At 43.7% G+C, this 27,270-nt stretch overlaps 2 protein-coding genes across 4 annotated transcripts in view; one reads left to right on the top strand and one right to left on the bottom strand.

The window, feature by feature from the left end:
* The window catches only part of LOC144692741 (ciliary microtubule-associated protein 2-like), a 35,328-nt gene extending 34,183 nt beyond the window's left edge, over nt 1–1,145 (bottom strand). For both annotated transcript variants that reach the window (XM_078561825.1, XM_078561826.1), the window contains exon 1: nt 1,048–1,145. In XM_078561825.1, the coding sequence (XP_078417951.1) occupies nt 1,048–1,097 (50 nt within the window). In that variant the 5' untranslated portion in view covers nt 1,098–1,145. The remainder of the gene's footprint in view (nt 1–1,047) is intronic.
* ttc22 (tetratricopeptide repeat domain 22) overlaps nt 1–27,270 on the top strand; it is an 82,534-nt gene that overhangs the window by 45,018 nt on the left and 10,246 nt on the right. The window contains exons 2-7 of one of the 2 annotated variants that reach the window (XM_078560921.1): nt 6,072–6,840; nt 7,726–7,781; nt 9,582–9,619; nt 14,236–14,354; nt 18,089–18,250; nt 27,081–27,233. In XM_078560921.1, coding sequence (XP_078417047.1) covers nt 6,283–6,840; nt 7,726–7,781; nt 9,582–9,619; nt 14,236–14,354; nt 18,089–18,250; nt 27,081–27,233 — 1,086 coding nt within the window. In that variant the 5' untranslated portion in view covers nt 6,072–6,282. Of the gene's footprint in view, nt 1–6,071; nt 6,841–7,725; nt 7,782–9,581; nt 9,698–14,235; nt 14,355–18,088; nt 18,251–27,080; nt 27,234–27,270 lie in introns of both variants that reach the window. The other variant, XM_078560920.1, reaches the window with a different exon arrangement.

Genomic DNA, 27,270 nt, shown 5'->3' with positions numbered 1-27,270 from the left:
TGTCCCACCCAGCAGAGCTGGTTTTTGAGTGATTAGCACCTCAGTTCTAGGCATGTTGGCTTGGGGGTGTTGTTGGACCACCATTCCATCCACCTGATTTGGAGGATCTTGCAAATGCATCTCTGGTGCTTTGAGTGCCTGCTATAGGTTGTTAAGTCTCTGAGGCATATAGGAGCATGGGGTCACTGCTGCCTGGTAAACAATAACCTTAGCCTTGAGTTTGAGATCCTGATCCTCAAATACTCTTTTTCTCAGCCAGCCAAAGGCTGAGCTGGCACATTAAAGGTGATGATAAATTTTGTGGTCTATGTCGGCCTTTGTCGAGAGGAAGCTCCCAAGATATTGAAAATGTTCCACATTTTCCAGGATCTCACTGTATGTGCATATTCTGGAAGGTGCTGCCCAATTTACTCTGTAATAAGAGTGAGTACTGATAGCCTCACATTATTCTCAATGAATAATCCAAAGCAATTTATTATATTTCCCCGAATTCAACACCCCTTAATCTTCTCTAATAGTCCTCTGTGCAGATTTTATCTAAGGCTTTCTAATAGTCCATGTAAAACACATCCCTTACATTTCTGCTGTATCTGTAAACACAATCCTCTCTGAAATCATTGTTTCCTGCTGCTAATTAGTTTTCCCTCATCTAGATATTTCATTTTAAATAAAGATTCCAATTTTAAAAAATCACAAATGTTTAACTAATTACCTAGAATAGCTCTATCTCCCTTTCTGAAAGTGAGTATTGCACTGGCCACTCTCCAGCCCCCTAAAACACATCCATTCTCAACATGACTGTGCAATTTTCCTTCTGTTCATCGTATCTCTCATTTTTTTTAAACCAAATTAGGATTTACCTCCTCCCTATTATCTTCGTCTTTTGTATAAACTGGTGTAAAATACTTGTTAAGGATCCCACCCAATTTCCAGGTATTCTCTACTAGTTCGCTATCCTCTCTTTTCACACGTAACAATATTCTGTTTGCTAGGAATCTATTAATATTAACTAAATCAATTAAAAAAAAACACCAGCCTTCGACTAACCTGGCTTTCTGAGTTCCAAAAGGAGCTCCTTGAAATTGTTTCACTTCCATTGACTGATCAGCGCTCGTCGGCTGTTGACAGCGGCTTCAGAGTCGATTAAATTACAAGGAGTTGCTGGTTAATTTTTGGTTGACATTGAACAACCACCCGCTGCGCGACGGCTCCTAGCAACCGGGAACGCGCTTTATCAGGGCGCATAATGACCATCAGGCAATTTATAAAATAATAACGAACTGTAGAGTGTCACTTCCAATACCCATTGCGTCAGACAGTAAACCAGCTTCTATTATTCGTGGAACAGCGATGATAATCTAAAGCGATGAGTTAAAAAAAATAGTTCAGGTAAATAAGATAGTCTTAAATCCAAGGATGCAGTATCCAGCTGGAAGCAAAATACTGCTAATGCTGGAAATCTGAAACAAAAACAGAAAATGCTGGAAAAATTCAGCAGAGCTAAAGAGCTTTAGCTCTGAAGAAGAGTCATAAGGACTCGAAACGTTAACTCTGTTTTTCCCTCCACAGACGCTGTTAGACCTGCTGACATTTTCCAGCATTTTCTGTTTTTGTTGCAGTATCCAGTCATAGTGTTCCCCATTAAACAAAAGAGAAACATCCCTAGATGACTGAAATTAAAACCATGTGATTCAGTCCAAGTGGTCACTGTGCTTCAACTAAAATGAATAAATAAAACAAATCCTGCCTCTGGCAAGTGTCTATGTCTTCTGGCTCTCCCTCATTTGTTTCTCATAGCTTCTAAATTATCCTGCAGGCAACATAAATTGAATCTCTTCTGTCATAACTTATGAACTCGCCCTCAACTGTCTTGTCACTCCCTTAAATTGTTCATAGCTTCCAGAACATTCCTCTTGTTCCTATATCCATACGATTAATAAAATAGGAAAACTAAAGATCCCAGCACTGATCCATAGGGTTAACCATTGCCTACAGCCCACATAACATGCATTTTACTGCTTTTTTGCTCTGTGCTAACCCTCCTTCTATACACACGGCTACGTGTCTTTTAATACCGTGAATCTTCATTTTCATAAGAAAATACAGTATTTTGCTTTTAACTGGATACTGCATCCTTGGATTTAAGACTATCTTGTTTATCTGAACTATTTTTAAAAAATCATCGCTTTAGATTACCATTGTTTAGTGCCTTGTCACATCCTCAGGTCATCCCTTAAACGCCTCATTGTCAATTGGTCATTTTGGAGATTGTTCTGCAGGGTACCACAGTAACCAATTTGCAAATAGCAACTAACTTGTACACAGCAAGATCCCACAAATAACAAATGAATGCATGAACAGATACATTATTTTAGGTGGAGAGCTACCTGAGTCTCTTTCAATGTTTTGCCCAAAAGAAGGCTCCTGAAACAATATGACACTCCCTCAGCAATTGACTGAGTGTCAGATTAAATGCATAAATTCAAATGCAAAATTCTTAGCAACTAAGCCATATTCACACTTAACAACTCTCTCGGAGCACCTTTTCTGAAAACCCACATATGAGGGAAAAGAAAAACTTGCATTTATCTAGCACTTTCCCCCACCATTGAATTGATTGATAGTTACAATAACTTATTTGCCATTGTTGTTTCCATGAGTTTTAACATGACCAGCAGCAGGAACACTGACTGTAACCATCAGAATCTCACTATAGTAGAGGACAGGAGGTAAACTTCAAAACGTATTTGATCTCGAAGCATATTTACAAACTTGATCTAATCTGAACCATTTGTTAAACTGTTGTTTTATTGCTCAATTCCACCATCCATGATTTTCTATGTAGTTTCCTGCTAACCTAGTAATCTATTATTTGTTGTGAAGTTTCAGTCTCCTTTTCCATTATTATTTATAACTGGCTCAGATACTAATTGTTCTGTGTAACCTTTTTGTAGGAATTAACTGTTTCTGAACAATTTCTTCCTAACTCTTTACTTTTAGTGCAACTTTGTAAATATCAATTACATTACACTGTTGGAAGGCCCGCCTAAATTTCCATTATTGTCTTCTAACTCCCTCCTTGGTCTGTGCTATTCTCTATTTGGCATTGTTCTCCTTGTAATCAACAGTGGACATTTAATTCCATGCTTTAAAATAATTGAATATGGATTATGTCATTGAAACAATCAGCATTAATTGTAGTTATGGTATGTTTCCTCCATGTATTGGGTAGTGTCAGGTCTCCTGTATCTGTCTTGAGACTGAGAGGTAAGTTTACTTCTGATCAAGCTGGTGGTAGGATGATGCACTGTGAGACAGGAAAGACTTGATCTGCCACATTTTTCAAGTTACATCCAGTTCTAAAGGAATGTGAAGCAACACTTCAGAAATATCTACCAAACACACCCATATTGGACAGATTTCAAACGCTTGATTATATATAACAGATTCCTTTGGTAAAAGAGAACATTGTTGGTAAGACCTTGTATGGTAAGGTATGTAAATGGGAGAATGCAGTGATGCAGATTATAATGGATTGAATCTTATGTCCTTTGAAATATTTCCAGGGTCTGGATCATTTCCGGGTCCCTATCCACATGGGTTAGAGATATGCCCTGTGGCCTGATCTTATGTGAAGCAACAAATTAACAGACTATCTCCAAGTTCACCATTTAATTAAGAACAGTGGGTCCATTCCCAATGTGTGCCTTGATAATGCAGATGGAGGGAAATGCGAGGGCACCTCAAAATGGAGGCACTTTCTGAACAGTTCAGAAAAGTGAAAAATAAAGAAAGGCCACAGCTGTCAGAATATCCTTATGGAGGGGAAGCTCAACCCAGGACAGGCCCTCTGAACCCCATAGCTCTGTGATGGGCAGCAGTCATAAGAAGCATTGATGGCCTACCACAGATCCACTGTTCGACTGCCTCCCTGCACCCACCAGGTTTCAGCCTCATCAGCTGGGGGCCCATCTGATGTCGGCATGATCCGGGCAGCTTCACCAATTTTCCCTCAAGTGGGCACTTAATTGTCCTGATTGGCTACCTGCCATTGCAAGTGGGAAGCTGTGGTCAGTCTGACCCTGCCTCTGGCAAGATTGCTCAGAGGTGAGAATGTATTGGGACAGCGGCTCAACATGCTATTTTCTCATTTTGCTCCCGATCCCACTTCCAGACCTGTCTGTGGAACTGGGAAGATTCAGCCAATCTGCTGATAATTATATCTTACCTGACATCTCCAAGTGGAGAAATCTTTCCACACATGCGAGCTCCCACTCAATGTGTTGGAAAATCTCCCCTTCTATCACTGCTGTACTATTGTGGGGGAAAGACATTGGTGCACTAATTTGTGCAGGAACATGTGGACGTACTTTAAGTCCAATTTCAGTATGTAATGAGAGTTGTGTTGTCTTTCTTAATATCCTTTTGGTGGGCTATTTTTTGTTTTGCACATCAAGGCGAGAGGAAATGTGTTGGGAAATTGAACACATTTTCTATTTGGCTACTCAGCATCAATCATTTCCAAGTCAAATGGTAATATGATTAAATGGCCTATTTTGTACATGCCATCAAAGTGAAGACCAATCCTATTACAAGGGCCCCTCCCCAACCAAAAGAAAATACCACTTCCAAGAACACTCGGTTGACATCAATGATTAGCACTAGCCAGTCAGTGCTGGGTAAAACCACTATATTCTCCCAGAACTCTCTCAAAGCACCTAACAGAACCTCAGCTTAGCATGGGTTTTATCTGTTAGCATGTGTTGGTGACCGACAGATGTAGCAGAAGGACATGTGTGGCTGACACCTCTGATGTCAACCAGTCTACCCACCCATCATACAGCAAATCCCTGGCTCTGATAAGCTTTATGGTTAGGTTCCAATTTTTGTATTAACAGTGGGATGCTCAAGCAAAGCACGTGCAGTAAAAGAATGGCCCAGTGAGCATCATCACTTCATCAGCTTGAGAGAATGCTGCTTCACCTTCAACTGATCCTTATGAGACAGAGCTTTTGATTTGTCTTTTTAGGTCAAAGCTAGAAGATAATTAAACAAAATGAAGTGATTAACACGAGCCTTGAAGGGAATTAAAACCTGTCAGTGCAATAATGAAGATATCAAAGAAAAAAATGATGCATTTATATAGCAATTTTCTGTACCCCTGGACATCCCGGAGTGCTTTACAGTCAGTGAAGTACTTTTGAAATGTAGTCACAGTTGTAATGTAGGAATATGACCAATATCAAAATTTCTTATGTGACTGTGGATCATAATGAGACAGATACCAAGATCTCTTTCGATTATTGAGTGTGTGCCATATCCGAGGAAAGCACATAGTTTTAAGTTTTCTTGGATGACAAGAATTACAAATGAACATAAAAGATAGGGGCAGGAGTAGGCCATTTGGCCCCTTGAGCCTGCTCTGCCATTCAATAAAGTCATGGTTGATTTGATTGTGGCCTTAACTCCACTTTCCTGCCTGACCCCATAACCTTCCACTTCCTTGTCAATCAAAAATCTAACTCAGCTTTGAATACATTCAATGACCCAGCCTCCACTGTCCTCTGGGGTAGAGAATTCCAAAGTCTAATGGCCGACCCTCTGAGTGAGCAAATTCCTCCTCACCTCTGTCTTAAGTTGTCTGTACTTGATTAAAACCTGTTTATCTTTTGACTTTTTCCAAATCTGACCTGAAACATAACTCTGTTTCTCTGTTCCTTAGATAATATCACCACCTTCAACAACTCTTTGTCCTTTTGTCTGTGACACCTTTTGGTTATCTCCACCTATCACTGGCCCTCTATCCAGCTCTACTTGTTCCACCCTTAAAACAGCTTATATTTCACCTCTCTTCTATTTTTACTTAGTTCTGTTGTAGGGTCATTCGGACTCGAAACGTTAACTGTGTTCCTCTCCGCAGATGCTGCCAGACCTGCTGAGTTTTTTCCGGGTATTTTTGTTTTTGTTTTGGATTTCCAGCATCCGCAGTTTTTTTGCTTTTATCAGTTTCTCTGTTCACAGATACTGTCAGATCTACTGAATATTTCCAGCGTTTTCTGTTTTTATTTCAGATTTCCAGCATCTGCAGTATTGTATCCCTTATACCGAAAGCTACAATGAAAAGAGCCATCGAATAAGTAGGAAGAGTTTCACTGTTTTCAGTTCCACCCACATCAAACCCTTCCCACACCGGATAGGACAGAAGTGGCAGGAGTCACACAGGAGATGAACTTTTTAATAAATGTGGTTCAAAAGTCAAGAGATTTTCTTCTTTAATGAAAGATGGGGGAAGACCCAGATCGGGAAATCGAGGAGATTATCCAGGAGATGGATTACATCCCCGGGCACTTCCATCTGGAATTGAATTTTAACTTCGAGCCTTTGCAACCCGAGAGGCTGCGGCGGAGAGACGCGAAGCTGAAGCGGGACAGCCTGCAGCTGGAGGCGGAGGAGGGCGCTCAGCGCTTCGCCGTGCGTAACCTGCTGGGCGTCTTCGCCTTCTACCTGGGCGAATATCAGGCGGCCGAAGAGATCTTCTCCAGCGTCTGCCAGGAGGAGCCGGGCAACCTGAACGCCTGGGCCAACCTGGGCTACGTGTCCGACCGGCTGCAGAAGGAGGCGCAGGCGGCCGAGTGCGTGGAGCGGCTGTCCCAGCTGATGGGCTTGAAGCGAGGGGAGGGGGACGAGTCGCTGCGGCCGCTCCATGCAGCCAGGTGCCTTGCTGAACAGGCGTACGCCAGCGCCTTCGACGTGGGGCTGCAGAGCGAGGAGGATCATGCCAAGAAGCTGAGCACAGCCATTGGGCTCTACGACAAAGCTTTGCTTTATGCCAAGAACAGGGTGAGGCAGAGCTGTTCTGATTTTTTTTTTAACAACAATCGATTATAGTTTCCTGAGAGCAGCTTACAATTCCAGATTTCATTCATTGATTTTAAAAGCTGCCATGGGATTTGGGCCCCCAGGGCATTAACTTGGGGTTTTGTCTTACTGTCCACTGACATTACCACTCTAACCACCATCTCGCCTCACAGCATATGGCCATTGACAGACGCAATGGCCATTCGAAGGATTGGTGCAATGATTTTCCCCATTTGGTTTTTTTTTTAGGAACAAGTTGTTTCACATCTTCCAACCTGAGTTTAAATGTTTTTTAAGGTGCAGCGTCAAGTGCATTGAGGCAAATCCTTCATTGCTTCTGTTTGATACAGAATAATATTCGATAATAATTAAATGCATGTTTAAAAGGAGAAGGTGGTCCTTCAGATTTGATGGCGAGCTGGAAACTTTCAAATGGGAATTGGGTATTGAATAGGAACTTGAATAGGAACAATTTGCAAGTCAATAGGGAAAGAACAGGGAAGTGGCACGATGAGTCAAATAGCCTCCTTCTGTGCTATATGATTTTGTGATTTAGAGGAAATTCATTCCTGTGTCTCACACAAGACAAAGAATGATTACTTGGTCCCAAGTTTCTATCAATGCTACTGAATTAATCGCCAGAAGGTGGTGCGTGTTTGAGTAGCCCCAGAGAACAAGCAGGAATGGCCTTTAAGTTGTTTACTTTAGGCATAACCAACATTATAAAGCTAAATTATGCACATATTTAAAAATGATAATCTACTTTACTGAGTTTCCAGTTTGAAAGCATGTATTTGAGCAGGGTTACCACAAGCCGATTGGCCCCCTTCTGCACTGTAATTTTCTATGATTGTATTTTTATTGTAGGTAACTTCAGAAGAAAAAAGAAGTTGGTATTTCACAATGGCTACCATGTTTATTAGGTAAGAGTACCTGTTGCAATATCTGCACTAGATCAATCAGCATATCTCACTTGAAGAGAACCATAATATTATTGCACAACACAATGGATTGTCACTTTCCTAAGAGACCTATGAGCATGCAGCTGTGTGTCACTCAGGCAGCTTTTTTCTTATGTGTAACTGCATCCACTTGTCATATATCCTCCATTTAGATCCATGGATCAGTGAGTTTTTTTGTGCCAAGAGACAAATAATTCTGTGAGATAAAGCATCTTAGATAAGTACACAAAGGAGAAAGAAATAAAATGAGAGGGGCAGCTCATCTGGAGTATAACCATCAACTTGTTTCTGTGCTGTAAATACTGTTTTTTTTAATTCATGGGATATGAGTCAGCTACACTACTGTGGGTCTGGAGTCATATGTAGGCCAGATAAGGACAGCAAATTTCCTTCCCTAAAGTTCCATTGGTGAGCCAGATGGGCTTTTCCAACAATCTTGTTTTTTAAATGATTATCATTAGATTTTTATTAGAATTACCTGTCCGTGCCATGGTGGGATTTGAACCTAGAGCATTACCCTGGGTTTCCTGATCTAGCGACAATACCACTACACCACCACCTCCCTAGTAAACTGTAGCTGCCCATCTTGCACTGGGCTGGCTGACTTGTCAGCAGGGTGGGGAAAAGTCAACAGAGGAGGACTCTTTCTCTACTTGACGGTGCATAGAAGCAACTCAAGAACATTAAACCCACATCATTGTTGACATACATTGTCACACTTTGTCCCGCAAACAATTAAATTTAAAATCCTTGTCCTCATCGCCAAATCCCTCCACAGTCTAACTCTACCCTACCTCAACAAACTCCTCCAGCCCTATATTTTCTCCTGAACAGTTGTTCCTCTGACTCCAGCCTTCTGTGTACCCTCCTTTAGCTTTGCTTCACCATTGGTAGAAGAATCTTCACCCATCAGTTTCACTAATGTCCTTTAGGGAAGAAAATCTGCTGCCCTTCAGCTATCCGTGCCTCGATCTCACTTTATGGAACTGCCTTACTGAATCTCTCTGCCTCTCCTTTGTAAACCTTCTCAAAATCCATCTCTTCAGTAAACTTTCAACCACCCTATTTAATTTCTCCCTGGTTGAGCATCTGTGTCCTGTTACTAAAGCATCTTGCAGCATTTCTTTATCTTTAATACAGGTTTTAAAGGCAAATAACTGCTGCTGTTGTTGACAACATTATTGTGAATTGTTTGAGTGTATGGCAGTAATTGGCATGTTGGATTGTTCAAAATTGGCCCAGTTGAATGATTCTTGCAGGCCCAACAGTTTCAAAAGTTTAAGTTGCAACAAGGCAATACTGATACTCTAATTTAAAGCAGCAGGACATTAAATGAACCTTGCATGGTTTTTATGTTCATAATCATCACATTAATGTTTCTAAAATTAAACAGTTATTTGGTAGTACAGAACTTGAGTATTGCTGAAAAAAGAGACGTGTGAAAGCTTTTTGTCTTGCGCTCATCAAGACATTTTACAAGAATACAAATATAAAGGGAAGTATAAATTGTTGTTTTCCGCTTATGTTGGTATTCTTGGGGTGTGTCTTGAAGAGTACAAGACAAAAAGTTTTAAAATCATTGTAAAAATTCTCAGCAAGGAAAACATCAAATGTTTTCTCTCTGCCCTGGCATCTCTCTATTCCCATTGCTGCCTATTCCTGGTGGATCCTGAGCTAGTTTTCTTTTGAGATGATTGTTGTTTTATTTCATCCAAGACTGAAAGAGTTAATTCGTCCCTTTTTTTCCTTTTCCTCTGTTAGACTGGATGGAATATTAATGAACAAGGACCCCTCTGCTTGTAAGCGCCTGCTATTTTTCAACAGATCGTTGCTGTTACTGCGGGAGGTTCTCAAGTCTGACATTGCTCAATATAGAGGTAGTATAAGAGGTGGTAAACCTCTCTCTTTAACTGTCAGATATATAAATGGAGGATCAGATCAATCCCTTATTGTATCCATATAGACGTAGCTTTTCTGTGTTATTATTGCTTTTGATGTGTTAGAGAGAACAGCACAAAACATTGGTGTTGTGAAGCTCTTTAAATATTACTCCTGCTAGCTTGTATTTTTCTGTGTTGCATTGTTTATCTGTAACTAATTAGACCAAGAAATGTATAGGTGGTGGAATATGACTTTTAGTGACTTTTTTGACATATGGAAGCGTGTTGGACGATCAATGACACAATGCAGAGAGGAATTGAAATTGCAGAGTTGTGGTTTTTGAGGTAACTAATGACGATATCTTGGACAAGTCACACTACCAATGAAGAGGTGCTGGTAAAATCTGACACCAAAAGAACTCTGCTGATCAAGATCAGGGAGAGACAGTTGGAATTTCTTGGGCACGCAATAAGAAATCATGATTTAGAAAGTCTGATGCTAATGGGATAGATCGATGATAAAAGAGATCGAGATAGACAAAGAACTAGCTTTCTAAAGAGCCTTGCAAACTGGATGAATGTACCACCAATGAAGATGATCCACTCCTGCAGAGTAAGATTAACATGGGTGTCCTAGGTCACCAATGCCCTTTAAGGACGTGGTACCTGAAGAAAGAGAGGAGCAGAAGTAGCCCAGTTAACCCTTACAGCATGTTGCACCATTCAATGGCTGATCTGTGATCTAACTCCATATACCCGCCTTTGTCCCATGTTAACCAAAGGTATTAAAGACAAATATTTATCAATCCCACTTTTAATATTAACAATCAACCTAGTGTCCATTGCCACTTGAAGAAAAGTGTTCCAAACTTCTACTATGTTTTCCGTGTAAAGTGTTCCCTAATTTACTCCTGAAATATCTGTCCTTAATTTTTAGATGATGCCCCCAGCCCTAGACTCCCCGACCAATGGAAATAAATTCTCACTATCTACTCTCACTGCTTTAATCTTTGATGAAATCACCCCTGAACCTTCTAAATTATAGGGAATACAACCTGAGTTTGTGTAATCTCTCTTCATAACTTAGCCCTTGGAGTCCAGATATCATTCTAGTAAACCTATGCTGCACTCCCTCCAAGGCCAGTGTATCCTTCCGAAGGTGTGGTGTCCAGAACTGTTCACAGTGCTCCAGGTGTGATCTAACCAGGGCTTTGTATAACTGAAGCATGACTTCTACCCCATGTATTCCAGTCCTCTAGATATAAAGGCCAGCATTCTGTTAGCCTTTTTGATTATTTTCTGTGCCTGTTCATGACATTTTAATGATCTATGTATCTGGACCCCTAAGGGTCCCTTTGGACCAACGTTCTTTCTCATTTTATTTTTCCAAGGGCTTGGGGGATTTACTTAAGAGCACATTTAAACATTTTTGCGTGGCCATGCACACACAGTAATTTAAAGGAGCGGACTTGTGCTGGGCCTGTACAGGGATTTTTGAGTTACTGCACAGCTCAGAGAGAACATTGCTTTGAACTGACACTATTTCTATCTTTTTGCCATTCAGAGAGTACCCTGTTCTATCCTTTTTAGGTCCAAAGTAGATGACCTCATTTGCCCACTTTGCCATAGTTTGCCTACATTGCCATTTGCGATAGTTTCGCCCATTTAGTTAACCTATCAATATCCCTTTGTAATTTAATGCTTCCATCTACAATGCATACAATGCTGCCCATCTTTGTGTCATCAACAAATTTGGGTGTTTAACTTTCTATCCCATCATTTCAGTCATCAATAAGTTTACAGTGGCAGGGCATCTACTAGGTCTGTCATTGGTTAGAATGTTCCAGCTGCCAAGTTGCTGAAAGTGTGAGCTGATTATGTCACAAAGGGCATCGAGGACTTGACTGTACAGTGCAAACAACTGTGTATCTCAATAACCGATCCGATTGAAAATAGCAGCACCAAGACAGAGAAAGAAATGCAAATTACAATAGGTGAATTCAGTGTCAAATCAAATAGAGTAAGGGAAATAAAGAGAGGGAAAGAAAGATTGGATTAAGAGAGAGAGAGAGAGAGAGAGAGTAAAAATAGACAGGGAAAACATTTATATTTTTAAAATCTCCAATAATTAAAACCTGAAGGAATGAGATTCCACATTTCTATTTGTTGTCACGACAGCGGACTGCAGCTACCAACTATATACGGGCATATTGAACTTTTTTTTAAGGAAGACCAGTGTTTTTAAAAGAAGTTTAAGTAAAGACTGATCAAAAGATGGCTGATAATGTAAAGTGACCACTTTCTGGAAAATTCCTGTGTGGATTATACTGACAGACCTGTCCTGAGAGAACATGGAATGGCGCACCTGAAGAGGTGTCAAGGCCTACTTCAAACAGGGACACTTGAAAGGAAGATATGGAAAATACAAAAGACTGGACTTTTAATTTCCTATCTTTGCGGAGACAATGGAGACTGATTCCCACATCTCAGCAGTCATCCAAAGATCCACCTCCTGTTGATTTCTCTCTCAGAATGTGTAAAGTGATCTGAGATGAAAGAAAAACAGACTCTGGGTGCAAAACGTGACTATTTCCCCTCCCGGGAATACACAAAAATAGGTTAAAAAGCTGGCTGCAGACCAGGATTCATGAGTGATAGAAATGAGAAGGAACACCAGTCAGTCACCCCTGCAAAGGAAAGCAGGCAACTTTCTCTCTCTCTCTCTCTCTCTTTCTTTTGCTGGAGGCAAAGTTTTACCAGAAACCACAAGCAAAAAGGAAACAGGACAGTCTCTTCAGTTACCCTGCGGAAAAAAACAGGATTTCTCCTCCAGGACAAGCCAGCATTCATTTATCCATTCATGGGATGTGGGCTTCGCTGGCTGGGCCAGCACTTATTGCCCATCCCTAATTGCCCTTGAGAAGGTGGTGGTGAGCTGCCTTCTTGAACCGCTGCAGACTATGTGGTGTAGGTACACCCACAGTGCACCAACAAACTGTGAATCTGCCAAATTCAGCTTTATCGAAATCATCCAACTTAACAGTCGTAACGTACCACCATCTACGCCTCATGGACAAGCCAAGGACTGATTTTTACAATTTTTAAACTTTCATTTGGACTCTTACACATTCTGACCACAAAAGAGAAGTTGTGTGTGTGTGTGTGCTGTGTCTTTATTATTTTTCCTCAGGTTTTAATAACTCATACACTTACTCTTCCTTTGACTTAAGAAAGCCTGGTAAAATTGGCTCCTTATAAAAAGTAAATACATTTGGACTGGGAAAAGGTATCCACAGGGAAAGGATTTTTAAACTAACCTTGTTGCAACCAATCTAGGGGGTTGAACAAAGAGGGGAGCCAGCTCATTCCTCCTCACCCAGGAGCATGACAAAATTAGGGTCCCGTCCTGGTCGTAACAAACTGGGGCTCTCATCCAGGAATTTAATAAGTTGGGGACCTCATCTGGGACCGGTCGTAACAAATTGGGAGCTTGTGCCAAGATTGTTCCCACAGACGAAATGAAAGAATTAGTGGGGAAAGTAAATTGTTCCTTCAAAACTAATTTTAAAAAACTGCAAAACAGGTTTCTTGAAAGTGCAAAAATGTTTGTGTTTGATGCCAGTGCTTTTCTAGGAGAAGGGGAAGTTACTTTTGAGGATTTATAAGCTCTGTTCCTCAAAGAGTTGCTAGTGCATGTAGGCCAGACCAGGTGAGGATGGCAGATGTTCTTTCCTAAACTACATTAGTGAACCAGCTGGGTTTTTATAGCAATCATTGTAGACTTTTAATTCCAGATTTTTATTGAATTCAAATTCTGCTATCTGTCCTGGCAGGATTTGAACCTGGGTCCCCAGAGCATTATGCTGGGTCTTTAGATTACTAGTCTAGTGATAATACCACTACACCACCACCATTCATAAGAATTGGAGTATCTAGGTAAGGGCTACTTGCTCTCAAAGAGGCAGGGAACACACAGTCAAAGTCTTGACCTCATCCAGGACCTATCATAGCATTGTTTATTTTCATAACCAGAGATGTTGATTGGCAGCAGTTAACTCTTGTACGGCAATGGGCAATGGTTAATTTTCTGTGTGAGTTTTGTTGTGCCTAATGCATAAAGAAAGAACTTCGTAATGTTCACTGTATATCAGTGGTGACACAGACACTGAAATGCCATTTTCAGAAAGTTAATGGAAGAGGGGTGCATCAGTTTGCAACTTTTAGATTTCCATGTTTAATCTCACATCGCTTGACTAAAGTTGCTCTAACATTTGCACTTAAATAACAGTGCACTATTACCCTGTTATTATTTTGAGGACAAAGTATGAGCCCATGTATAACTGCATTTAGATACTGCAATATGCATAACAAAACTGTAAAAAAATATAACTACTGTATTACTATTTGTAATTACTGTGTAAATTACTGAGGACTGTGTAGCAACATTTATAAAATCTGAGAACTGCTTTCTACTGCAACTTCATCAGCAGCCACTGGGCATTAGCTGTGTGTTCATTTTGTTCTCTGTTTCGCAGCTCTTGCTTGGTGTTATTTGGGGATGATGCTGGAGAGGACAAACTCATTCCCCGATACCCCAATGGCAGTTCATGATTGCGGCTACTCTGGGACTGATCCACTCGACTGTTATGGACAGGTGAAGTCTTGTTAGTTGGTTTTAGCCAGGGACGGGAATAATAACATCTTATTGTTCGAGGAGATTTTAATAACCAATTTACTGATTGGCAAAGGGAGGGAGTAAACAGGGAGAAGGGAATACAATTTATAAAATATAGACAGGACTTTATCCCCAAGCATTCCATTCATATGCCTGCAAAGGAAGAGGTGTTGCTAAATCTAGTTGGAGAACATAATCAATCAGGTAGGTGGATTAATGTGGGTCACCACCTCGGGTATGGTGCCCATAATATTACTTATATGATATGGCTGTAGAGAGAGATATCCAGGTTTGTAACCCCCTGTTTAAAGGAGTATTGACAACTTTTAGGATGCTTTTTGGTTTGTGAACAGAAAAGCTTGTAGTGATTCGGCTGTGTTTCTCTGTGCTATAATGTTTTAGAAATATTTTCTTACTATAGACTCACGAAAGGATTCTCCTTTTAAAAATCAAACAATTCCAAAGAATCTTTGATATCATTAATTTAAAATATTGTTTTTCATATTTTTTTCTCCCTTTCCTTCTTTATTTTTCTTTAAATAGTGACACTGGTGATTTAGCTGGATTTAACAGCGGAAGTGTTGTGTCTCATAACATAGAACTAAAATACATTGGTAAATAAGTTGTTCTTCCAGGATGTTAAGCCAATCTTTTAAATTCAATGCATTTGTGAAAAAGGGTGCTATTGAGTTGAAAAGGGATCTGTCCCAGGTGGAGTAGAATCAAAGTCTCGCAAGAAAAACGATGAGAGGTCTTCAAAGGGGAAATGGTTCGACTATAGACTGGACACATTCCAATGAGGTAAAAGGAAGAGCATCCTTAAGTCCTTGGATGACTAAATAGATTAAAACGAAACAGAAAAAGGAGGCTTATGTCAAATGTCAGGCTCATAGTGCAGTAGAGGACCAAACATTGCAAACGTTACACCCCTGTTTATAGAAGGGAAGAATCTAGCAAACTAAAGTCAGCTGGGGTTAATAATTGATATTTAGGTTAATATTTGAAAGTCAGCTAGGATTTGCAAAAAGCAAATTGTGTTTAATTAACTAATCAATTAGCAGTGAGTTGTTCTAATCTGCAATGTGCGACCTGGAAGGGTGGTAGGTGTCAGCTGTGGCTCAGTTCATAGCACCCTCGCCTTTGAATCAGAAGGTTGTGGGTTCATGTCCCACTCCCGGAAAAGTCACAGTCTCTTTGGAAAATGCAAATGGCCTGAAAGGGTGGTGGAAGCAGATTCAATAATAAGGGTTATGGGGAAAGAGCAGGGGAATAGGACTAATTGGATAGTTCTTTTGAAGAGCTCTTTCAAAGGCATTCCTTATATGCGGCATCATTGTGGTGACAATAAAGGAAAATGAGTGGGTGCTTCTGGTGTCCAGCAGAAGCCAGGAGATCGATATGAGCCAGGAAATCTTCAGGGAGCTGGCGAAATGGTTCCTTATCTGAATTTCTGCCCACACCAGCCCAAGGTAAACAGGAGAAAATCTCCCTATTCCCTGTTTGTTTGTTACCTCATATTTATTTTTAGCACAGCCATACTGAAGTGGTTTTGCCACTTGGTGGTTAAATTTCTAAAAGACCTAAAAGGTAAGGAATGGAATTTGTGGAGGGGATCAAAGACAATGGCTCTGGTTTTCCCAATATTTAGTCGTAAGAAATTTCTGCTCATCCTGTGCTGGATGCTGGATAAGCAGTGACAAATCAACAGTTTTAAGAGTATCTTAAGCTTTTTATAATCGTGTATCTCTTCCGTGACTTTCTTCTTTCTTTCTGTGGGCCAGGATTTTGCCCTCGTCGGGCAGGCTTGGCAGGGGGTGATCGGGCCGCAACTGCGATTTCACACTGGTGGGACATTTAAGGCCCACTCAGCGTGAAACGCACGCTGAAGCGACCAGTGTGGCCTGTGGGGTGGGTGGGGGTGGGGTGGGGGGTGGGGTGGGGGGTGGGGGGGGGGGGGGCGGGGGGGTGGTGCGGGAGGAGGGCGAGTGCACAAGTTCACCCATAAAAATTAAAATGTTAAAATTTCATTCGTTTTTTTTTTACCATTTCAAAATTATTTGGTCAGATTTTGCCCTTGTCAGGCGAGCTTGGCGGGAGCGGTCAGGAAGACGACTGCCGCTCGCGATCGGGCCTCAACCGTGATTTCGAGCTAGCGGGCCAATTAAGGCCCGTCCAGCGTGAAACGCGCGCTGCAGCGTTTGGCACTGACTCTGTGTGTGTGTGCAGGAGTGGGCAGCAGGAAGAGCGCGCAAGTTTGCGCATGCAAGCGGGTGCACTCAGGGAAAGCTCCCTGAGGCACAGAGCTGGGTTTTTTAGGAAACCACATCCACGGGTGGGGTGAGGTTTCCAACAGCAAATGAAATTGTTTAAATTTCATTCACAACATGTCCCTGCTCATGTGGCAGGGTCATGAGGGGACGTGTTTTTTGCCATTTCAAAACTCTTTATTTTTAATTTTTAAAATCTTCGGCTCCCTGAGGCAGCTCCCGCCTGCCCACCCCCGCCAAGCTCGCCCGACGAGGGCAAAATCTGACCAAATAATTTTGAAATGGTAAAAAAAAAATGAATGAAATTTTAACATTTTTATTTAATTTTTATTTGCTGTTAGAAACCTCATCCCACCTGTGGCTGAGGTTTCCTAAAAAAAAATCCAAAGGCCGCTTTGGCCTTTTTGCCTGCCCGCCAACTGTCAGGTTGGATGGGCAGCGAAAAATTGAACTTAATTATTACTTTAATGGCCTTAATAGGCCATTTAATTGTGGGGCATGCTGCTGACTCCTGCGTACATCCACTAACTAAAATATCAGGCGTCATTTGACACTCGTTCGGTTAGGGTGCATGCCAGCCCGAATGAGCGAAAAATTCTGGCCATGATGTTACCTACCAAATTCAAGAGAAAGCAAATTTATTTCTGAATGTTTAGGCGATGTTGTAGGCAACGGTGTTCTGCAACCTCTGAAGTTTATGAAACACCATCTAGTGGGTAGTAATATGCACTTACAGGTATCCTAATATGAAAGGTAACTTTAGAATGGGAAAATGCTGTTGAGATGCCACCTATAGAAATGGCAGAATGTTGGCTTTACAACATATAAAATATAGATATATCCCTTTTTTATTTTCAAGTTGCAGCACTTAAGTTGTCAGCTGTGGGTCAGTTTGTAGCACTCTTGCCTCCGATTCAGAAGGTTGTGGGTTCAAGTCATACTGTAGGACTTGAGCACAAAAATCTAGTCTGACATCCCTGTGCAGTACTTAGGGAGTGCTGCGCTGTTGGAGGTGCCAGTTTTTTTCGATGAGATGTTAAACCAAGGACTCATCTGCCCCCTCAGGTGGATGGGAAAGATTTTATTATACTGTTTTGAAGAAGAGCAGGGGAGTTATCCCCAGTGTCCTGGTCAATATTTATTCCTCAATCAAAATGACAAAAAAATAGATTATCTTGTCATTATCACATTGCTGTTGTGGGAGCTTGCTGTGCGCAAATTAGCTGCTGTGTCTCCTACATTACAACAGTGGTTACCCTTCAGAAAGCACTTAATTGTTTTTTTTTATTTGTTCATGTGCTGTTTGCTTCTGCTATTCAAGGAAACTTGATATCTGACTTTGTTGGTTTTCCATGATCTTTCAGGTTAGAGACAAATGGAAAGCAACTATTTAAGAGCTCTTAAATAGTACAAATTTAATATTCTTTTCTCCTATTTATTTTCTAGGCTATTGAAACAGCAAAAACGGATCCGTTCATCCTGAATCTGCTTGCCAAAGTTTTTCATTTCCTTGGCAAACAAGAGATGGCAATTGGTATCTCTAATATGGCCTTGAATATTCTTCCAGATCCAGGAACAAACTGGCAAGCTTACAGCACGAGGGCAAAGGTATATATTCCTGACATTTGTTGTCACAATCAATAATGTGAAACTGTATGCAAGTGTGTGTGGGTGTCCAAGTCCAGGTTGGGAGAGGGCACTGGTATGAACATAAGAACATAAGAAATAGGAACAGGAGTAAACCATACAGCCCTTGGAGCCTGCTCCAACAGTTAATATGATCAAGGCTGATTATTGGCCTTAACTCCACTTTTCTGCCCTCTCCCCATACCCCTTGATTCCCTGAGAGACCAAAGATTTGTCTATCTCACTTTAAATACATTAAATGATGGAGCATCTACAACCATCAGGACTAGAGAATTCCAAAGGTTCACGACTTTTCACAAAATTTCTCGTCATCTCTGTCCTAAATAATTGTCCCTGTATCCTGAGACCGTGCCTCCTGTGTTTTAGATTTCCCAGACAGGAGAAGCAACCTCTCTGTGTCTAGATGGGTGAGTGTTTGTAGGCTGGGTAGTCTTCTGTCTGCCTAAAGGCACACTTTTTTTTTGTTCATTCACGGGGTGTGGGCTTCGCTGGCTGGGCCAGCATTTATTGCCCATCCCTAATTGCCTTTGAGAAGGTGGTGGTGAGCTGCCATCTTGAACTGCTGCTGTCCCTGTGATGTAGGTACGCCCAAAGCGCTGTTAAGGAGGGAGTTCCAGGATTTTGACCCAGTGACAGTGAAGGAATGGTGATATATTTCCAAGTCAGGATGGTGAGTGACTTGGAGGGGAACTACCAGGTGGTGGTGTTCCCATCTGTATGCTGCCCTTGTCCTTCTGGATGGTAGCAGTTGTGGGTTTGGAAGGTGCTGCCTAAGGAGGCTTAGTGAGTTTCTACAGTGCATCTTGTAGATGGTACACACTGCTGCCACTGTTCATTGATGATGGAGAGAGTGAATGTTTGTGGTTGGGGTGCCAATCATACGGGCTGCTTTGTCCTGGATGGTGACAAGCTTCTTGAGTGTTGTTGGAGCTGACTCGTCCAGGCAATTGGAGAGTATTCCATCACACTCCTGACTTGTGCCTTGTAGATGGTGGACAGGCTTTGGGGAGTCAGGAGGTGAATTACTCGCCGCACGATTTCTAGCCTCTGACCTCTTCATGTAGCCACAGTATTTATATGGCTAGTCCAGGTCAGTTTCTGGTCAATGGTAACCCCCAGGATGTTGATAGCGGGGGATTCAGTGATGCTAATGCAATTGAATCTCAAGTGGTAATGATTAGATTCTCTCTTGTTGGAGATGGTCATTGCCTGGCACTTGTGTGGCGTGAATGTTACTTGCCACTTGTCAGCCCAAGCCTGGATATTGTCCAGGTCTTGCTGCATTTGGACATGGACTGCTTCAGTATCTGAGGAGTTGGGAATGGTGCTGAACATTTTGCAATCATCAGCGAACATCCCCACTCCTGACCTTATGTTGGAAGGAAGGTCATTGATGAAGCAGCTGAAGAGCTACCTGCTCTGGCCTTGAGAAGGGAGCCAACACGTTGTAATCCCTAAAGGCCTTTACTTCTGCTATTGAATACAAGTGAAGATGGACTCTGATATGCAATACTCTGATGGATTGTGTCAGGGAATGGTAGGATGTCAATTCACACCCTGAATGGTGAGATTCTAGCTTTGATCATGCTGTCAGGAGAGGATGAATGATGAACTATGCCAAGGACTAGGAGGGATATGTTTTCTGTACTGTTTGTAGCAAAACAGCAGATAACTTTGAGGTGACTTCGGCTAAAATTATAAAACAGAAGAAAATATGTTGAAGCTGCCTTGGTTCATACCATATTTACAGACAACAGTGAGATGGGAATTTTCAGTCTAGGCTGAATTTAATAACAACAATTTGCATATATGTAGTTCCTTCCAAGTAGAAAAACAACCACAGGAATTTCACAAAGGTGCAGTCAGTGAAAGCTGGAGACTAAAACCGAGGGGGAGATACTAGAAGGGGTGACCAAACACTTGGTGAAAAGGTGACTTTTAAGGAGAGTCCTAAGGATAAGGGGGAGGTGGATAGGCAGAAGAGTTTGTGGGGGAGGCTTAGATAACTGAAGTCATGGATGCCAATGGTGAGGATGCACAAGTAGCCAAAAGCAGGAACAAAAGTTTGAGGAGGACAGGGTGGGGAATTGTGCTCAAAGGATTACATTTTATTTATAGGGACTGTGCTTATAGCAATGTGGATGATTCTTAAATGCTCACTGAAATGATTTAGCAAGTCATTCAGTTGTATCAAACTGCTACAAAGTCTACAAAAAGGAATGAAACTGGACGGATCAACTGTCATCAACCTAGGCACTGGAAACGACAATGGCAAAACCAGCCCTGTTGACCCTGCAAGGTCCTCGTAACATCTGAGAACTTGTGCCAAAATTGGGAGAGCTGTCTCATAGACCAGTCAAACAACAGCCTGACATAGACATACTTACAGAATCATACTTTACAGACAATGTCCCAGGCACCACCATCACCCCTGGGTATGTCCTGTCTCACCAACAGCACAAGCCCAGCAGGGGCTGTTGTATACAGTTGGGAGGAGTTGCCCTGGGAGTTCTCAACATTGACTCCGGACCCCACAAAGCCTCATGACATCTGGTCAAATATGGGCAAGGAAACCTCCTGCTGATTACCACGTTCTGCCCTCCCTCAGCTGATGAATCAATGTTCCCCCATGTTGAACACCACTTGGAGGAAGCACCGAGGGTGACTAGGGCACAGAGTGTACTCTGGGTGGGGGACTTCAATGTCCATCACCAAGAGTGGCTCGGTAGCAGCACTGCTGTCTGAGCTGGCAGAGTCCTATAGAACATAGCTGCTAGACTGGGTCTACAGCAGGTGTTGAAGGAACCAACAAGAGGGAAAAACATACTTGATCTCATCCTCACCAACTTGCCTGCCGCAGATGACAGTACTGGTAGGAGTGACCAACATATAGTCCTTGAGGAGACGAAAGGTGGAATTGTCCAATCCCGTTGGTGCCAGGCATCTTGGCGGGTGGGGAGCGGGCAATTCGGCATGAGGGGCAGAAATTAGTTTCACGCTGACGTAAAGCACAGCGGGATCATGGTGTCTGCCATGGCGGAACGCGAATCTCGCTGGAGGCCAGCATGAACCCAACTTGCATCCCGGTAATGGGTTGCAAAGTAAGGCCCAACTGGAATCACCCCCCGCACCCCCACCCCCCTCCCCATGCTTGAGTTATCGTTACATCAGCGGACAAACACGCCGGCCCAGATGTCTGGACAAGTGTGATATGCAGAAATTGGGATTTACCATTAGGGCCTTGCTCAGAACGCAGACATCCAAGGAGAAGATGATGCTGGATCCCTACAGCTACAGGACCTTGGAGGATGCTGGGTGGATCCTCATGCACATGGCTCTGCTGCAAAGCAGCTCACAGAACTAGGAGCTCTCTGTTGATGCTTCAGAACATCACGGTCTTGGCCATGGGCTGCTACAGATGATCGGTGAAAGGGGGCAGAGGAAGGGGTAGCTGTGAGGGGGAGAGGAAGGTGTACCTGTGGGAGGAGGAGAACGAAGGTGTCGGGGGGGGTGGTGGGTGAGGTTGGGAAGGTGGAGGAGGGTGTAACGGGATGGAATTTAGCAAGTGCAGAGGTAGGTATAAGGGGGGAGGGAGGTGTAAGGAAGGGAGTTTGGAGGGGCAAAGTAGTTCAGGAGGAGGGGGAAAGGTGTCTGGGGTGGGGAGGAGGGAGTTCAGAGGGGGGAAGGTGTCTGCGTGGAGGAGGGAATAAGAGTGATGGAAGGAGTAAAGGGGGGAAGGTGATGCCCGGGGGGGGTCGACAGTGATGGGGGAAAGAACATGGGTGATTGGGGGAGGGGGAAAGGATGGGGAAGCTGACGATATACTTGACCACAACCATGGTTATCAAATCGAAAGTGAGCAGAGCCTCGCGTTGGGCAGGAACAGGTGCTGCATGGGAGTGCAGTCAGTGGGTGGGTGGAGATGCAGGTCAGCTCAGATGGACAACTGAAAGAGAACCCCAGCAGGCAGCTTTGAAAATGCTCAGGACAGTGAGATGAGTGTGATGGATGAAGAATCCACATGCATGGGAGAACTCGCATGAGGCTCCGAAAAACACTTCTCCTCCAGAGTCACTCGTGGTCCAGTTGCGTGAAGCTGAACTGTTAATTGGGGGTGGGGGTGGGGTGGTGCAGTGGGAGGACTTGCAGAGCCTGTCAATGAAGCCAAAAGACAACATTACGCGTTATTCAGTGAAAGTGAATATATTTTCACATTATTAAGTGTGTTCACCCGTGAAACCACTTCTGATGAGAATTTCTTAACTTTTCCAGGCCTACCACTTCTTCCAGGTGCAGCCCTGACATTGCAGCAAGGGTGGAGACAGCCTGTTGGCCCTGTTGCCCCTGATGACTTTGGTGTGCATCCTCTGGAGAGCTGAGGCCTTGGGGGCCTTGGCCTGACTCTTGATTGGTAAGGGGATCAAAGGTTATGGGGAGAAGGCGGGAGAATGGGGTTGAGAAACTTATCAGCCATGATTGAATGGCGGAGCAGACTCGATGGGCCGAATGGCCTAATTTCTGCTCATATGTCTTATGGTCTTATGGACTCCATGAGGGAAAGGAGCACCTGGAGGGAGATCGAGGTGCTCCGTTTCATTCTCTCATTACTACTGCAGGAACTTATTCATGGCTACCACGATGGAGTGCAGGTCTGCCCGCACCTCTGCGTTCTGCTGGACCAGGGTCTCCATGGCATCCACCATCCTTAACATGGATACCTCCATATGCGCACATTTGAGCACCACTTCATCAGAGAGCAGGCGGGCGCATTCCTCTGACTCGCGTGCCACTCTATTGAGGGCTTCCAACAGCTCTGCGTGAAGTTCCCTGACTTCCGCTGACTCTCTACGATGAGTTGGAAGACCGAATCCAGAGGCTTGTCATCTGACTTGGACCTCACAGATGACTCTTCCCCAGCAGTCCTCCGAGGGCTGGGGACTTCAGCTGAATTTGCCTCCTCCTGCTGCGGACATATGCCCATGTGGTGACCACCAGATAGTGAACCCGAGCCTGCTCTAGATCTAGGTCCCACCGAGGTTTGTATCTCTGCGCTGGTTGAGGGTGTGGGTAAGCGCCGTGATGGGTCTTCCAGGCTGCTTGTTTCCAGCTCTTGAATGGAGGAGGTGTCCTCTTGGCTGGAGGTGAGGACCTGGATGGAGCTGAGGGACTGGCTGGCTGAGGGTGTCGGTTGCTTGGCAGAGCTCCCAGTGAACCAAAGTAGAGATAATTAGTGCATGGCAGCAGAGTCAAAAGTAGGAGAGAGAGCACTTACAGTTGCTTTGAGAGAGGGATGATGTGGGGCAGGATCCTCACATGAGTGTTTGCCGCTGACCCAACCATCGCTGCAGGCATGGTCCACATCCTCACCAGTCAGCGCGAAGGCTCACTCCTCAAAGTGAGTGAGGGGCCTAACGTGGGCCACTCCACCCCCGGTCTAGGACCTATGCATGCTGTTGTGAGCCAACTTCGCCTGCATGAAAACAGTATGGGCAGGACGCATGGCACTGTGTGGAATGTTTGAGTGGTGAGTGGAGCCATGGATGGGATGAGAATGTGAGCTCCAGAGGATATGAGCCAGATGGAGATGTGAGGATGTGTGTGAGAGTTACCTGTGTTGTCCCTTGAGGCGTGAGATCCCTGTGGATGTGTAATGGGTTTGGGAGTGCATGAGTTGAAAGTGATGAGGAGCGGATGAGAGCATTCATCCTCTTCCTGCATTGGATGGCTGACCTCTGTACTCCGGTGGTGCTGACCATCGCTGCCACTGCCTCCCAGGTTGGATTGGTGACTCTGGTGGACCTCCTGCTGCCAGAAAAGGGGTAGAGGACATCATGATGGCCTTCCACGCAATTGAGCAGGCGCCCCAGAGAGGCGTCACTAAATTTGGAGGCTGCTGTCTTCTTTGCTTTTGGGGCCATCCATCACCCGGAGCAGTCCTGGTCTGTAGACATGAAGTAGGCTGAGCTTTGGTACGCATTAAATATGCTGCCTGGAGGGAGGAAGCACTGAGGTCACGGAGTGGTGGGCAAATCCAAGCCCCCCCACCAGTAATCTGGTGTGTTCCCTGTGCATTATTAGTGAGGCAGGAGGGTCGGGAAGGAAATGATTTGGTGCGAAAATCGCCATTGCGGCCGGCAGGTAAAACATCTTTATTCATGCCCGCTACCGCACTTGGGCGGAATCGTCCCAGGTTTGCACTGAGGTCCTGCCTTCACATTGAGGATACTCTCCATCATGTTGTGTGGCACTACCACCATGCTAAATGGGATAGATTTCGAACAGATTTAGCAACTCAAGACAGGGCATCCATGAGGCGTTGTGGGCCATCAGCAGCAGCAGAATTGTACTCAAAACACAATCTGTAACCTCATGGTCCGGCATATCCCCCACTCTACCATCACCATCAAGCCAGAGGATCAACCCTGGTTCAATGAAAAGGGCAGGAGGGCATGCCAAGAGCAGCACTAAACATACCCAAAACTGAGGTGTGAACCTGGTGAAGCTATAACACTGGATTACTTGCCTGCCAAATATCAATAGCAGCACGCAATAAAGTTAAGCGATTCAACAATCAACGGATCAGATCTAAGCTCTGCAGTCCTGCCAAATCCAATCGTGAATGGTGGTGGACAATTAAACAACTCACTGGAGGAGGAGGTTCCACAAATATCCTCACCCTCAATGATGGAGGAGCCCAGCACATCAGTGCAAAAGATAAGGCTGAAGCATTTGCCACAATCTTCAGCCAGAAGTGCCGATTGGATGATCCATCTTGGCCTCCTCCTGAGGTCCCCAGCATCAGAGATGCCAGTCTTCAGCTAATTCGATTCACTCCATGTGATATCAAGAAATAGCTGAAGGCACTGGATACTGCAAAGACTATGGGCCCTGACAATATTCCGGCAATAGTACTGAAGACTTGTGCTCCAGAACTTGCCGCGCCCTTAGTTAAGCAGTTCCAGTACAGCTACAACACTGGCATCTACCAAATCTGCCGAAGTATATCCTGCTGTACACAAAAAGCAGGACAAATCCAACCCGGCCAATTACCACCCCATCAGTCTACTATCGATCATCAGCAAAGTGATGGAAAGTGTTGTCAACAGTCCTATCAAATGGCACTTGCTTAGCAATAACCTGCTCACTGACGCCCAGTTTGGGTTCCGTCAGGGCCACTCAGCTCCTGACCTCATTACAGCCTTAGTCCAAACATGGACAAAAGAGTTGAACTCAAGAGGTGAGCTGAGAGTGACTGCCCTTGACATTAAGGTATCATTTGACTGAGTGTGGCATTAATGATCCCTAGCAAAAGTGGAGTCAATGGGAATCAGGGGGAAAACGCTCTACTGGCTGGAGTGATACCTAGCACAAAGGAAGATGGTTGTAGTTGTTGGAGATCAATCATTTCAGTCCCAGGAGGCCCAACCATATTAAGTTGCTTCATCAATGACCTTCCTTCCATCATAAGGTCAGAAATGGGGATGTTCGCTGATGATTGCACAATGTTCAGCACCATCCGTGACTCCTCAGATACTGAAGCAGTCCATGTTCAAATGCAGCAAGACCTGGACAATATCCAGGCTTGGGCTGACAAGTGGCAAGTGACATTCATGCCACATAAGTCCCATGCAATGACTACCTTCACCAAGGGAGAATCCAACCATTGCCCCTTGACGTTCAATGGCATTACCATTACTGAATTCCCTACGATCCAACATCATAAGGGTTACCATTGGCCAGAAACTGAACTGGACCAGCCATATCAATACTGTGGCCAGAGGCTGGGAATTTTGTAGCGAGTAACTCATCTCCTGACTCCCCAAAGCCTGTTCATCAACTACAAGGCATAAGTCAGGAGTGTGATGTAATACTCTCCACTTGAAGCTAGACACCTTCCAGGACAAAGCAGCCTGCTTGATTGGCACCCCATCCACGACCTTCAATATTCACTCCCTCCACCACTGACACACAGTGGCAGCAGTATCTACTATTTACAAGATGCATTACAGAAACTCACCAATGCTCCTTCGACAGCATCTTCCAAACCTGCAACCTCTATCACCTAGAAGGGCAAGGGCAGCAGATAGAAACACAGAAAATAGGAGCAGGAGTAGGTCATTTGGCCCTTCCAGCCTGCTCTGCCATTTAATATGATCATGGCTGATCCTCTATCTCGATGCCGTACTCCCAGTCTCTCCCCATACCCCTGGATGCCTTTAGATTCCAGAAAGCTATCTGTTTCCTTCTTAAATATGCATGGGAACACAGCCGTCTGCAAGTTCCCTTCCAAGCCACACACCATCCTGACTGGGAACTATATTGCCATTCCTTCACTGTCGCTGGATTAAAAACCTAGAACTCCCTCCCTAACAGCACTGTTGGGTGTACCTACACAACATGGACTGCAGCGGTTCAAGAAGGCAGCTCACCACCACCTTCCCAAGGGCAATTAGGGATGGGCCATAACGATGCTGGGCTAGCCAGTGATGCCCGTATCCCGTGAAAGAATTTGAAAGAAAGGACGAGAGGAGATTAGAGATGGGATGCGAGACCAATGAAAGGATTTAAACGTGAGATTGAGAATTTTATATTGGTCGGAACTAGAAGCCAAGGTAAATCAGCAACCACAGGGGTGATGGTTGAACATGTCTTAGTACCAGATAGGATAAGTGCAGCACAAATGATTTGTAGTTTAGAGTGTGGAGGATTTAAAGTCAACCTGAGAAGAAAAGAATAGACCTTTTAATGCATTGCACAATTGACAATTTTATGTATGATGTTTCTTCCCCAGATCTTTATAAAACTGTATACTCGAGGCCTTGAGCGTGTCAAGATGGGTCAGAGTGGTGTGCCAGACAGACAGCTACTAACTAAAGCAAAAGCTGATTTGGATTTAATACTGTCTGTGTGCCCCTGTCTAAAAACATACCTGGATATGGGACAGGTGAGTACTGTGTGACTGAGCTTTGTGAAGCTTAAAT

This window comes from Cetorhinus maximus, chromosome 17, assembly GCF_964194155.1.
Source record: "Cetorhinus maximus chromosome 17, sCetMax3.hap1.1, whole genome shotgun sequence".
Taxonomy (NCBI): Eukaryota; Metazoa; Chordata; class Chondrichthyes; order Lamniformes; family Cetorhinidae; genus Cetorhinus; species Cetorhinus maximus.
Note: the sequence above shows the minus strand (reverse complement) of the source record. Positions and strands in the feature narration are given on the sequence as shown.